Source organism: Mytilus californianus, unplaced genomic scaffold (assembly GCF_021869535.1).
Source record: "Mytilus californianus isolate M0D057914Y unplaced genomic scaffold, xbMytCali1.0.p SCAF_8, whole genome shotgun sequence".
Lineage (NCBI taxonomy): Eukaryota > Metazoa > Mollusca > Bivalvia > Mytilida > Mytilidae > Mytilus > Mytilus californianus.
In genome coordinates, this window is record NW_026262734.1 from 46531259 (window position 1) to 46547320 (window position 16062).

The 16062-nt window shown below is 30.2% G+C and overlaps 1 protein-coding gene across 1 annotated transcript in view; it reads left to right on the forward strand.

Moving 5' to 3' along the window:
* The window catches only part of LOC127711661 (poly(A)-specific ribonuclease PNLDC1-like), a 56235-nt gene extending 42896 nt beyond the window's left edge, over positions 1 to 13339 (forward strand). Inside the window, exons 16-21 of the mRNA XM_052217776.1 lie at positions 2959 to 3001; positions 3835 to 3934; positions 6180 to 6269; positions 8639 to 8727; positions 11038 to 11136; positions 13209 to 13339. Coding sequence (XP_052073736.1) covers positions 2959 to 3001; positions 3835 to 3934; positions 6180 to 6269; positions 8639 to 8727; positions 11038 to 11136; positions 13209 to 13278 — 491 coding nt within the window. The 3' untranslated portion in view covers positions 13279 to 13339. The remainder of the gene's footprint in view (positions 1 to 2958; positions 3002 to 3834; positions 3935 to 6179; positions 6270 to 8638; positions 8728 to 11037; positions 11137 to 13208) is intronic.
* Positions 13340 to 16062: the final 2723 nt, after the last annotated feature.

The following is a 16062-nucleotide window of genomic DNA, read 5'->3' on the forward strand; positions in this document are numbered from 1 at the left end:
AACTATAGTTGCCAGGTTCATTGATAATGTTAAGTTTATGTGATAATTGTAGTAAATCCTCCATATTACAGACTTTCAACATGAATTCAATGATAAGTAAAAATAAGGCGACATGTGCACTCTTACTTTGGTTATAAAATGTTTAAAGTGTTGATTAAAGAACATGTACCTAAATTTCAATATATTTTTGTTTCAGAGTGCTTAAGGAGCATCCTTAACATTTTGAGAGGAAAATGAAGATTTTGTTGAAGGGGGAAATGTGTTTGATACATTACTCACATGTTTGCCTGAAGAAGCTGCTGTTCCTTTGGGAACATGTCTTACTTGTTTTCTGATATGAAACATGGGGTACGTAAACGTATTTTTAACACCAGTCATGTGTTTTGTTTAAGACTTAATTAAACCTGTTTTTGTTATTTGTGTCTTCAGTTCGCTGTCTCCTTGACATATACCATTCATCTATTTTAAGACTCGATGATTGATTGATTGATTGGTTATGACTGGCTTAATGTCCAATGGCAAATATTTCATGCATATTCAGGAAGTTGGGAATGATACATGCCAATACTGATAATAATAAAGGAATATGCTTGTTCTTTATTCTTAAAAACAATAACAGATTAATTGATCCTGCATTAAACTTCAAATATTTCTTGTAGAGTGAGAAAATTGTTTTGAAACACCAGCAAAAAAGACTAGATTGTCATTCAGTCCTGACCTCATACAGTGTCTCTGCAGATGAAGATAGGTATGTAATAATGAGGTTTTAATTTGATATATTTTTTACTTTTAAATTGTAAAAGTGTGATTATTAAAAAAAATATTTCAGATTTATTGTGTATTAAAACAACATTGCAAATTGTTTGTTTTGCCTTTTTGTCTCGGTCTGTTAAATTTTAGTTTAAATTTTTTTTGGATCTACTTTTGCAACATTCAAACATATACATAACATAATTGAAAACTTTAAGATTTTAAGACACATTTATGAACGTTTTTCGACGATTTTAATGTGCTACCTATACAAATGTTCAATTATTTTGAAAGAATTCAATCAGTTATATTTCTGAAAATAAAAGAGATAAAGGTATCATCATCAATATGTTAAGCTCATATGGGGTTGCTGGATGAACAAACGGATGCAAAGACTAAAAGCAATTATTCCCCACTACCAGGGTTGGACATTAGAGGGTATCTGATTGCTCAGGACAAATGAAATGAAAAAGGGGGGATACCGCATATATATACAGCTTCAATTAAATCTCACTCTAGCAATTATAAAATCATTTTATCAGCCAATACTAAGAATATTATCTTGCTGTATCCAAGACTATAAACTACAATAAAGAGAGTGAATAATAAAATAAACAAAATAGACATCATAATTAAAATAAAAAAAAGACAGAAAGTTTTTTGACAGTTTCCTCATCAAAGATTATAAATTTTGGTATAATAACTAAAAATATTAACAAAATAGCTATTTTGATATATTTATTTATATCGTATACTCAAATGGAAAACATTTTTTTTTTCATATTTGAAATTGTTGAAAATTTGTCGTTATTTCTTTCAGATCAGGCCTTTCCAGAAACAAGAAAAAGGACAATTTTAAGCACGTTCATCTATGGAGACATGTATCTAAAAAATCAGATTTTTTTCAGTTTTAGTAGAACTTGTTGAATTTTTACTATTTTTAAACTGTTTATTTTACATTTATATGTTGATATTTTGTTTTTTAAAATTGCTGTATTTCTTTCATCTTGCTATTCAGTCCAACAAAACAAAATCTGCTGATATTGATATTTCCATATTTTATAGAAGTGTTCTTTTGCATTGTTGATAGCAGAAATATATTTTGTCTTAAGTTAGGTTTAAAAACATTCACATCCCAACTCCAAATAAAATACATTTTTATGAATGTTACATGTAAATAGACATGAAAGATAGAATTGTATAGGGAAAACTGTATCATGTGAACATATTGAATATTATCAAAAGCACTGCTGCCATAAAATAAATTTATTCTATGTAGTAGACAGTCCTACAGATCAGTGTATTTTTACCTGAAGACATTTTTATATATTTGTATAACCAGAAATAGTGTGAGTGTAGAATAAATTTATTCTTTGTCTCAACCTTAACGTAATTACTGTACTTTCATAATAAATTTGTTTTATATATTTTTAGATTCATAAATTTTAAATCACTTAGAGTGTAGAATAAATTTATTCTGTGTCTCAGCCTCACCATGCAGATAACTGTACTTTCATAATAAATTTATTTTATATATTTTTATATAAAACAAAAATCACATTAAATGTAGAATAAATTTATTCTGTGTATTAACCTCACCATACAGATAACTTTACTTTCGAAATAAATTTATTTTATATATCATTATAATCATAAATTTTAAATCACTTAGAGTGTAGAATAAATTTATTCTGTGTCTCAGCCTCACCATATAGATTACTGGACTTTCAAAATAAATTTATTTTATATATTATTATAGTCATGCATCACATTGAATGTAGAATAAACTTATTCTGTTTTTCTAGAACTAATAATAGATATTAAGGCTCTATAAAATAAATTTATTTTATAAATTATCATAAATACAGAAAAGCACCATGCATTTAGAATAAATTTATTCTATGTTGCATCCTTTACAGAGAGTTGACTGAAAATGTACAGCTAAGTGTAGAATTCAGTATAAATTTATTTTGAAATGTAACAAATAAATACTAATATAACAGAATTGTCTTCGTTTTTCATCTTTTTTACTCAAATACATGGATTATAGAATAAATTTATTACGTTCTGGTCCAAATTTAGCCCCTAATTGCACTTGTCAGAAATTAGAGGGAAAAAAGAGGAAAATTGGTTTTTTCCTTTTTTATTCTGCTCCCAGTTTGTAATAACTTTTGCTTTCTTTGTTATACTATGATTTTTCTTTTCCAGTGTTTTTAAGAATTGCTCATATTGAGACATTTAGAGATGTGTTGTAAGTATAAAACAAAATTGCAAGATATAAAGTTAAATATTTATACATTTCAAAAATTGATTTCTCATCAGTGGTTATTGAGACCAAATATTGTTAATCTGAATATATGAAAAAGGAATTAATAAATGATTACAAAGTCGAACCAGATCAAACAACAGTATATGGTATTCATAAAGAAAACACATTTAATGATTAGCAAAGGGGTGATGATTTAAACTTACTGATGCATTTAACCATTTAGGTACAACAACAAACAACCATATACATGTATAAGCAAAGCCAAACCTTTTGAAATAACTAACTATAATGTTGGCACCCTAGTGACACAGGGTACAACAAATTTGTTCTAATTTAGAAATATTTTTCGGGGTAGAGTCGGTTTTTGAACTTTGTTACATAACTAACAGTCCTGCAGACTAAAATATTTGGTCTAACGGTACAGATTTGGTGGAATGGCTAGACAGGTTTAGCCAAAAGTGTAAGCCTATGAAAGCTGGTCTCGTGTAAAGCCAACCTCTTCAGAGGAATTATAAATGGCAATTAAGATCAAACATTTGAAACGTATCTAAATTTTAATTAATCAAAGATTACTATTTAATTTCGCTAGAGGCCCTCTCATAAAAAACATTATATTTAAAGAAGGAAACCAATAAGCTGTGTCTAAGTATGGTAGTCAGTACTCAAGTACTCGAGAACTACTTGACATCCCTAGTTTATGTGTTAACTTCAAGCCAATAAAAAAGGAAGAAAAAGAGTAGGAGAATGAAAGATGGACAAACCATTTTAGTCAAACATTACAGCATAACAGTCTTTTTTTCTTCATGTTTTTGTAGGTCGACAGAGGTTGTGCCATGTTCATTTAGGAGGTATCTTCATTCTACCTCACAGTATGTGAATAAAATCAATATTATCAGAGCCAATTTAAATTATCTGGTAAGTGAACATTTACTACCTGACATGAATAAAAAAAGATATTTCTCTTATGATCAGGAAGAGATTAAAAAAGAAAAATTTTGTAAATACCTGTGAATTCCACATATTCAACCTCTTTTGAATCTTTCTTCAGTTCCAAGTCCTTAAGCAGGATGTTCACATGGTCCTGATGACCTCTAAATCCTAGTCAAATACCACTATTAATCCATACTGTGTTAATAAAGCTTGTGGGTTACCTGAAAATAAAACACTGTTTTACAATGCATTCATTAAACACATTTTAAACTAATAAATAATTTGAATATTTTTTTTTTTTCAATTTCATTTTGTTCCGCACAAATAGAAGTTTGAAATTTTGATATAGTTAATCCCCCGCATTAGGCAATGGGAGCATTATATGCTACCCTTGACTTTCCATCTTTCCGTCTGTCCCATTTTCGTTTCCGCACTCGACCTTAATTTTGCCTCATGGGCAGTAGGTCGCTTACTGTTCTATAGTTATGCCCCCTTTTAACTCGGAAAATTGCAAAGCTTGAGTGTGGGCATTCATGTCCTCAGACACACTCTTCTTTTATTTTTATAACATTATTTCATAACTTCAAGGGTTTTGGGGGTTATTGCTTGTGAAGCCTCATGTCATAGTTTATCCAATGGTAAAGTGTAAGCTCATACATTGCTGATATTTATAGGAGTAAATTTTCATAGCTGAGCTGGTCGTTATACTAGAATATTAGATGAAGTAATGTAACTGATGGAGCAGTATGTACAATTTAAGTGCATTTTAATACTTGTAAAATATTTAAGTAGATAAAAACTTACCAGTAAAGAATTGAATTCTAGAAGTGGGATGTCCTTTACGTCTCTGAGTTCCCTGTTTGTGGTCAACCAATCTGTGAAAATTTTCATGTTTGACTTTGGTTTGTAGTTTGTATTTCTATTAACATTGTCCTGAACAAACTATTCTGTTTCTTGTAATATAACAGTCCTAAAACGACCAGTCTAAACATTTTTCCTGTTTTCTCGGATCTTGTTTTCCTTATCTTCCTGATCATAAGAGATATCATCAACATCAGGTAAATCGTCAACATTCAGTTCATGAATAGTAAACTTTTAGTCATCCACGAATCCATCCCCCGCTCATGCAAATGCTTATGCTTGCAAATTTCCTTTTCTCCGAAAAAACCTCATTTTGAAGTACGTCATGATCCAAAATATCCATAGTATCTTCCCATGTATTGTGCATGTCAGTCTGAGACTTGGTCGGGGACTTCGATATTGTTTGTTGATGTCTGCTAAATTTAGAAAGCTATAGTCTATTCCAATATGTTTGATTTTCAGAAAATCTACAATAGTCTATTTCAGTTTACTCCCTGTTTAGCACGAAGTCTCCCAAAGCGGGGACACCACCATTTTCTCAATGCTTTCTTTTTCTAACCAGAAGTTAAAATCCTGTATCAGACAAGTTAAAATTCGGAATTAGCTGGTTTTTCTGTATTCAACCTGTATTAATGACCAGTTCTCAGACACACAGAATTGTTATATATGGACACATTAAGATGCATATTAAATCATTGGTTAATAATGTGTTTTATTATATGACTATAAATTTTCATTTTTCTCAGTGGCTAAAATCATAGGAAATTCTCTTTGATAAAATATTATATTCACCGCGGCAAAATTCACGAGAGGTTAATATAAGATTTGGAACAGCGTACGTGTACCTAAGTATAGATATTCCAAGGCAACGTCAATGACGTACGTTTATGACATCAAGTAAATTCCTGGGTTTTTTTCTTTTTCTTCTTGTTTTCGTTGTATTTTTTTGGTAAACTTTATTGAATATTTCAACTTATGGAAATTAGTAACTGCAGAAGCAGATGATATATTTAGTATAAAAACAAGGAGCAGTTTTAAAAGTATCTTGAGCAAATACTAGAAAATTGGAGAAGGATAAAAAGTCATATAATAATAAAACAATTGTTGACTTTTGATTTCTGCTGATACAATGATATATCAACCCCAGAGATATGACATTCACCCGCGGCCGTTGGCATCGGTGAATATATCTCTGGGGTTGATAAATCATTGTATCAACTGAAATCAAAAGTCAATAATTGTATAATATTACATTATGTTACATTATATTGCATTATATTACATTATACTACGTTATATTATATCATATAACATTATATTACATTATATTACACTGTATTACACTGTATTATATTATATTACATTGCAGAGTATTGATTGTGAAGATCCAGTTTCAGAAAGACCAGATCTTTTATTTGTTAGATCAAAGAAAAAATCCTATAAACTAGAAGTAGGACAGGTAATTAAAATACTTTCTTCATGCATATTTATGTATATACATATATAAGTATTGGGATACTTAGTTATTGTTTGTGGAATATCAATTTTATTTTTTATTTTTTTATTGAGTGTTGTGTGTTGAGGAAAAATTAACACTCATTGACTTCCACATAATCAGTCTGGTTTTACTCCAAAATGCTGCATTGTAAGTGAATAAAGAAGTAGCAAATACCAAGTTTTAACATGATCCCATTATTGATTTATTGTAGAACAGCATGATGGCAACTCAAAGAAGTTTCTGTATGATAACTTGCAAAACCATTAAACCAATCTTTTTCAAATTTGATATTTTGATTCTCATGCCAAAATGGAGGTAATGTTCATTAATTCATTTTCCATTTTTTTTTACATTAGTGTATTGTTCTCTATTGATTACAAAAAGGGGATTTATAGTGTTTCCATGCAGTAATTTTAAAACTATGGAACTTATTTATTTCAAATTAGAAGATGTTGTTTTCATGGACGTCCAATTCAATGTGATTATTTTCGCTAATGTTTTCAGTCTTTGATTGATTGATTTAATAGTGATGCTTTATTCTTTCTGTGAGATAACATAAGGGCCATTCAGCCAATCCTTTTCAAATGTGGATAAGTTGTTTTTCATGACAAAATTGAGGTCAAATTTGATTTTGACAAATTTTACTTTGCTGTTTTGGCGATATAGTCCTTGATTAATTGAAAAATGATGTCATTTCCTTTCAATAATACCAATTTTTTTCAGGGTTTTATATTATTGTTTCTTGTGTTATAATGGGGTATTAGTTTGAATTTTACAATATCCATTTATGCTTTTCATGAGTTATGGCCCTTGATTGCTTTAACAATGGCATCTACAAATGTAAGTAAAACCTGTCTTGTTGTCATTTCAAAAGCCTCTTGTAAAGTCTTGTGTGACTGATGATGGAACATGACACTGACATCCAGTGATCTCCCCAGGCCGTTTTAGCGTCGCTGCCCGGCGATGCTATAATTTTTTACCGTGACGCTATAATAATTTCCGCGACGCTATAATTATTTTGAGGACGCTATTTTTTTCTTGTCTGCTCTTAAATTGCCGCAATATCGATGTCCTAAATTTCGAACTTTCATCGAATTGCCGCTTGTGATCATAAAAATTATATCACCTTTAATTGTAATCCCTTCAAATCGGACATAAGAGGCAATTAAATTGATTAAATAGGTGTTAATTGCCCTTTGGGTGATAACTGTTTGGATACGAATACCCCAAGCTGACACTTATGACATGACTAATAACACGTGGACCAATTGCAAAATTTTGACATCGAGAAAATCATAAACAATTCCAAATCTACGTTTGAATCAAGGCAAATTCATCTCCTAAGAGAAGAAAAAAAAAAAAAAAACGAGCGAAATTAACAGGCTGGTCGTTTGTTATTTCAAACTTACAAATTGTAAAGAAGTGTTTTCTTTCCATTCCGGTACTCGAGAGCGTACATAAAACATTTCGATTCTGGGCAAAATAAGTTCTATACTTCATTAGAATGTGATGAAAATTGCCTTTAGGTAATGTTTCATCTATTTATTACAGTAAAATCGTGATATATTCATCCAATTCGCTTCTCAAACATTGTTTATTTTCGTAAATTTTTCTTCGACCGCCATTGATATATTTGTACTAATTACGGATCGGAAGCGGACCAGCTATGATAAAAATCTGCATTTATACGGTAATAACTACAGACGCAGAAACGGCACAGCTGACAGAATAATAATGATCCCAATAGGGAAAGCTACTCATTCCACACGAATTTACAGACTTTTTGTTAGATCTCCTTGCAAAATGTATTTATTTCTATGTAAACGCATTGTTTCAATTAATTTACTGATTAAAGTAGTTTAACAATGTTAAAAACATATATCTGTTTGAAACAACTGGGACTGATACATTGAGTCCCAGGAAATAATGAATTTCATAAACATGATAAACAGAATAGTTTTTAATTGAAATGGTATTACTATATGATACTTTCTTTTCCTTTTTGATATAAAAGAAGTTCTCTTTTGTACTAGATTTTTAGTTGGTAGTTTCTAACAAGAAAAATATAAATCTGTAACTATAAATGAATATTAAAGAAATAAACTAAAAGAACAGTTATACTTTAATTGTATTCTCAGTTATGAATTGAAAAAAATCAACATAACTTAAATGAAAGAGAGCATTGCCGCGACGCAACAAATGACATTGAAAAATAAATACAATTTTTTTTTACGCCAAATGTGATGCTATCCAAAATTCCTAGGGAGATCACTGCTGACATCCATTAGTAAAATTACTGTACTGTGTATGAAATTTATTTTTCTTTTCAGATAGCTCGATGGTTTTCACCTTATGGTTCAGTAGATATTAGTTTAAAAGGACCGTATTCAGCACTAGTTGCAACATCTCATTTTGGATGGTAGGTGGTAATTAAAGAGGCAATAGTTGTTTAATGATGTTAAAGCTAAGTCATCCATATTCAATATACAAATCAAGACAAAAAAATTTAAGGGAATTGTATAAATTTGAAATGGAAGGAGATCAGGTGCATTGACAGAGTAAGCTCCCCCTGCTATACATGCATTACCCATCATGTGAATCCAGAATTAATCAAAATGTCGCGATATGGAATAGGACACAATCAGTACAGATTAGATGTCTGTCGTGAGTTAAGATACAGACGTGGAATCAGTAAACCAATTCTTTTCGGTGATAAAAAAAATTTTGTTACATCAATTTTTGTAATTCTACCTCATAACCATGTTCAAAATTTTGTGTTAGGAGCATATACCTCTGTTTATGAAGTCTATACAGTGGGAACATGCATGTGCACAGCATATCAATTGAGATATAAAAACACCAAACAATGGGACAGATGACATGTGGGGGCAAACAAAAAATTGATTGCGGTCATAGTAAAATAGCAGGTTATATTCTTCTTATTTTTTAGTAGAAACCACTACTAAGTGGTGGGGCATATAGTGTTAGCCTTATACAAATAAGGAGATGAGGTATGATTGCCAATGAGACAACCATCCACCAAAGTTCAAATAAAGTGGATGTAAGCAATTATAGGCAACTGTACGGCCTTCAACAATGAGAAAAACCCATACCGTATTTTCTGCTCTTCTGTCGTAAAATCAATCAGTTGTCCAGAATTTTTGCCTTTATGCTTGCAGATATTGATCTTTTTTATTTGATGAAATTTTATTTACAAATATATATTTACAATAAAAAGTGAAAGGACAAAACCCATATTCACTTAAACATGATAAACATTGTTTAGGTCAATTGCTTGTATATAAAATGGTAAAATGTATTTTCAGTATATTGATGCTGTAATTCAGTTCAAATATAACATGTATTCTTTACACACATCAAAACTGAAAATCAAGAGTTACCCCTCTTATCATGCTTATTATGACAATAAAATTAAGTTTCTAATACCTCTCAAAATAATATTTTAATTTGTGATCCATTATATTTCATGTATTTAAAATAGGGTTTCTATATAAAAAGTATTTCTCAAAAAGATCTACATTGTAAACTCGCGTATATTCCGTGTACTTTTGTAGTGTATATTTAAGGAGCCTTGTGCAATCAGTATGTTTATTTTCAAATACTGTAAATTCAGAAATTATTGCGAGGTTTTTATTAATGCAAATAATGCGACTGGGTGAGTATCGCAATAATAAGAACTCACATTCTGATATCTGATGAATATATCTGTATGCAGCTTTTCCTCAAAGCGCAATAATTAATCTCGCATTTAAGTCAATTTTCCAAAAATCGCAATAATAAATGCTTGCAATAATTTTTGAATTTACAATACTTTTACTTGTCTAGTTTTGTAAATTGAAAGTCTTGCTACACCTAACATAAAATTTGCCCATTTAAAGTTAATAGGCGAGTCTTTATCTGTTTTTGTCTCGCTTTGACAGAGTCAAAAACCAAGATTTTGGCATGTTTTTTTCAGCATGTTGAAACAACTTCGATCCTTGGTCAATGAAAATCTTTTTACATACACACAAAAAATGTAATTGTGATGGCAATCATGCTTTTTCCCTGTTTGTCAATCTCTTAATGATCTGTCTAGATTATCTGCAATAATTTAAAAATTATTTGGTTCTCAAAAGTGCATGAAATTCACTTATCTCTAAAAGTCAAGTGAAAAATATATTGACATGTAACTTAACTGAAATTCACTTGTCAGAATCTTTTGGATTGTAGATGATATGTATATGATACATCTGTTGAAATATTATCTTATTAAAGTCACATAATCTTTGCAGATTGAAGTTGAACATATATTTAATTCTTCTACTTGTTTAAAGGGCTCCATAGCAGCTAATGATGGCTGAATGGTTGATTGGATCTGGGTCTGATTTTGAGGAGATTATTTTCAGGGGGTAACAGTAAACAAAAATATCAGCAATTAGAGGAGTGCATTTAATACCAATTGGAATTCCGATATTTTTAGGAAAAATAATTTTGCGATAACAAACAAATATATTGTAAACCAAGATTTTCTATGAACAGTGAGACTGTTTCTTACTTCGATTAACTGTGAAAAATCTATGTTAGTTAAAAACATCCTTAACATTTAGTCTCTGGTAAATAGTTGTCTCATTGGCAATCAAACAGCATCTTCTTATTTTAATATCTCTACAGAGCTCTTGTTAATAAGCCTGTTGAATTAATTATGTTATATTTCCTTTTTCTTTTCCAGTGCTAGAGACATTTTAAGAAATTTCAAAAGACATGAAAAAATAGCAGTATCAAAATACAGTGTGTGGAAACATTCTCCTGTTGTGAGGAATGTTTTCATGTAAGTATAGAAAGTATAAAAATAACATTGAATGTTTGTCTTCTGATAACATTGTTCTTTTTGCAACTGGTACCCATTATAAGAATGAATGAGCTTCTATTATTTGGAATTACCCTCACTAATGGAGTGGGCTGTGTTCTGGATTCACCTTGTCTGTCCCTTCATCTATGTGTAAATTTTGTTGCATGTTACTCAGTTTCTGTTGAATAGAATTATTTGACATTTGGTCTGGAACTTTTAATGAGTTTTATGAGTTGTACAGTACACACAATTTTAAACTTTACCAGGGAATCACTTCCTGTTTGAAGATTTTTATGTTACTATAACTGTGATAATGAAATTCTTGTTAATGAAGAATACCACCATCTGCTCGTTTGAGAGCCCATTCAACTACTCTTTGTTGGATCTGTAAGTAGCCTTTTGCAAGCCAAAACTTTTGCTCATATCCAACATACCCTCTTTTTGCAATGCAGTCTAAATTTACTGACATTTACATCCCAATTAGATTTTTTTTTATATCTTCTTTTCCAGCGAAATATGCATGAAATATTTTATAATCAACAATGAAATTTCATGAGTGTATTTATATGCTGGCTGCTTGTATTCGTTATATATCCTTTAAAATTCTGTAATTAATATTACATTTATACATAACCTCTATAAAGTAGCAATAAGTTGGAACGGGAAGATAAATTCTAAGATATTCATGGAGTTGGACAATTTATTTTTATACAATCAAATCTTAGATAATTAAATTATCATTATTATGGCCATTTAAAAAAACACATGTACCAGTCAAATTAAAATTCAATGTTGTCATTTAAATTGGTATATTAACCTAGAAAAAAGATATTTAGCCTTGAGAATTGAAAGGTAAGTTTATCCAATTGAACAATAGGAGTTGATAAATTTGGCTTCATGCCATTTACCTTGTCCAAAATATAGGACACATCTTTGTTATTCCTTGACCAAAATGACTGAGTAAAAGTCCAAGGTTTATTTACCAATTTTGATGGCAACATAGAATTGTAATTTGACTGGTACAGGTGTTTTTCAAATGACCATAATTTGGATGAAAAAGACTATGAAAATTTGAGCATTATCTCTGCTTTACCTATTACCGTAATCGGGCTTGTATAGTTCGCACTGGTACATAGTCCGCACCCCCTTCTTCCCACGAAATTTTTGGTAAAAAAACTTTTTGTAACTGTTAGAAAAGGTCTAATGAAACTCAGGTAATTTCAAATAGTGTGTGGTCGTATGCGGTATTTTCTTGGAAAAACCTATTTTCCATCAACAAACAGAAGCTGAAACTGCTTGTAAATGATTCTAAAAGCCTTCACGATTGTTAAAATTAGTCTAAATCACACAAAAAACAATTTAGAAACTTGTTTATGTTTAAACCAGAAGTTTGAAAAGCACGTGTAAAAGAAGAGAAAAAACAGTGAGAGTCGAAATCCGTACATACTAGATATCAATATAATACGACTTTGAAAGTAAAACAGTTCCATCCTGATGTAAAATAGTGTTAAATATATCTATCACATTAATGTTTGAAGGGTTTTAAGCTAATAAATAACATATTAGACAGTATGAAACACCAAAACAGAACGTATAATAACCGATTACGTTTTGTAATTTACACATCGCAAGCTGGTTTACGGTTGTCTTTTTTACTTTTTTTGTACAGTTTCATTCAAGCAGATACCAGTTTATTTTATAAGCAATGCATTGAAAAGAAAAGAGAAATTTGTTATGAAGCGTTTAATTTTTAAATTTATCAATATTAATTTGATATTGAATAATAATAAATTATTTTAATATGGATTAGGTAAAATTATTAGTTTGAAAAATGATAAGAGCGCCCTCTACAATATCAATAACAAACATGGCGGAATGAAAATAAACCACCTTGCGAAATTGAATTTTTTCTCTTATTTCTTGCTTATTGTACTCTATAGTCCGCACCCCTGCTGGCAGGTTCAATTTTGGAGAATAAAACCGCGGACTATACAAGCCTTTTAACGGTACATGACATTTTATTTAATTGACTTACTATTTTCTACTTTCAGAGCTGGGACATTGTTATCTGGTGGACTGTGTGCATGGGTGTTATGGTCTAGTAGAAAACAACCAGCATGAAGACAATATATGAAGTTTAGTCCAATATGTCTGTGATACTTGAATAAATGTGTTCATCTTTTTTATTCCTTTCATTAGCCAATCCAACAGCTTTTATTGTTTGTTTGCAGTAAGAATAATGTAGGGACACTGTTTACCTGAAATCATACAACTGCTATAAGATCCGATAAAATGAATTAGATTATGTTGGATTTAGACGTTTTGAATACATCAGCATTAAAGACAACAATACTCATAAATTACCGCAAAGTAATAGTTGACATGGTCAAAATTATTTGGAATTCCAGACAACCAATTTAGAGAAAAGAGAACGGAACCAGAAACAGAATGAACCACAGGACCCACACAATATGTTTATGAATCCAAACTTGATCCCTGGACATTTTTCAAATAAATTGAATGTATACAGATCTACCACGATTTTTATAATTCCCAATACCAGTGGCGATCATACATCTCATAATATTCCTGACGCAATTGGAAGCAGTACCTCCTAAAGCGAAGTCAGTTGAATTGGTACAGAATTACCAGTGAGGTGTTGTCCATTAGGGAATTTAAACCGAACATTTTATCATCAACTTTCATCATCTCTATAACTTACCTTCACTTTCTTTTCAACTTAACTATTCTTATTTCACTCCACTTTCTATTTTTATCAATAACATCGTCATAACAACAATTATTGTAACATTATTTCTGGTTAACTGCAATAACAGCAAAATTTGTACTTCACTTTATATTTCATATGTATACTTGTCCTGAAGACACCACACTTACTGGAGAAAATTTAAAACTATTATATTGCGGTAATTTATGAGTGTTATTGTCTTTAATGTCGATATATTCTTACTTTTTCAAAGACAACTGTGAATAACTAGAGGTATGAAGTTGATTTTACCCTACAGCACGATCATCACTTCAGGCGTTGTTCACTTAAACAATTACATTTTGAATACATGTATAGATGCTTTGTAGTGTTTGTACAACTCTAAAAGCTCAATTATTTGTATACTGATAAGCTCATTAGGCCACATTTTATATTATATGCTGAAATTATTTGGTCAAGTGTAATCAAAGTTGCCAAAAATGATGTTTTTCCCTTTATTTTTAGATTGGAGGAAGCAGGTGTTGATTGTGATAAATGTAATTCAATTTTCAAATAATTTTTTAATGTAATAAATCACATAGACATTACATTTCAAAATTTATAAATAAAAAATTTAAGTCCCTTAATTAAGATTCCTCATTACCTGTTTATTAGGTGGCATACATTAATAGTATTGATGTCTGATGTACTTCTATTTTCACATTTTGATATTTTTCTGTCTGAAACATGGAATATATAAACCTTGGTAAGAATAATGAATAGAATGTCCACTGTTGAATATCAAAATCAGATAAAAATAAGGATGATGATAGTAATGTTTTATTCTTATTGGTTAAATTTATTCTTTTCAATTTAGATAAGAATTGTTATTTATAGTTCAACCGTAACTTTATAATTGTGTCATGCATTATATTTTTGTGGAAATATAAACAGTAAATTCTGTCTTAAATAAAAAAAAAAGTACTTAAAGAAATTAGGAATTCAGTTGTGGATTATAGGTAAATATTGTCCAGGAACAGTGAACTGTTGTGCCTTCACCATTGGATAAAAAAATCTGTGTTTCATAAGAAACTGCTACAACAGAAAAATGTACTGCATCTATAAAACCAACTATTTTTAGATTATTTATTATATTAAAGATAAGGAGATGGGGTATGATTGCCAAAAGACAACTATCCACCAGAGTTCAAATTAAGTGGACATAAGCAAATATAGGCCACAGTATAATTATAAGTTATTTATTCACTTATCAATTGGTTTCAATCATTAAAATTTTGCAATAAACTTCATATAGTTTCTATGAATAAGAATACCCGATAAATACACATTCAACTCTAAATATAAAAACTACTGTTCTACATATTTTACTTTTGAAAGGATAATAACATACCCCACCCAACAAAGTTGTGGAGGATATAATGTTTTTGATCCATCCATCCATCAGTAATTTCAAATCACAACTCCTCTGAAACCACACAACAGAATATCATGAAAATTTGTAGATAATTAGGCCATATAATGTAGATGTGCATATCGAAAGGAAATTATGATTCATTTTTTTTCTAGGAGTTGTGCCTCTTTGAATTGAGAAATTTGACCATGAAAATTACTGCAACAGTTTGTCTGCACAACTTGTCCGAAATCACACAACAGAATTTGATGAAACTATGAAGATATAAAGGACATATTATGTAGATGTGCATATATATCGACAAAAAATTAGGATTTAAAGTTTTTTCTAGGAGTTCTAGGAATTTTGAGCCTAAATATACTACTGCAACAGTTTGTTACCACACAACAGAATTTCATGAAATTGGTAGTTAATGAGGACATAATATGTAGATGGGCATATCAACAAGAAATTTTTATCAGTTGACTTTTGTAGGATTTACGAGTCTTTAATCTTAGCAATCGGGTGAGATTTTGTTTACCCAATGACAATGTAGGGGGGTTGGGTACATGTATGTAATCGTGCTTTCAAAGGTTCTTTCATTATTATACTGTTTGATTCATAAAAATCAAAATGAGTGAGTCGGACGAATAAAATAAAATCAATATAATATTGAAGTAAAATCAAAGTTATTTGTACTTCATATTGTACCTGCTCTGTCCTCAAATTTAGCGAAATCTAGTTCATAACTAGTTAAAAGTTATTGAAACACAATTAGTCCCATGTT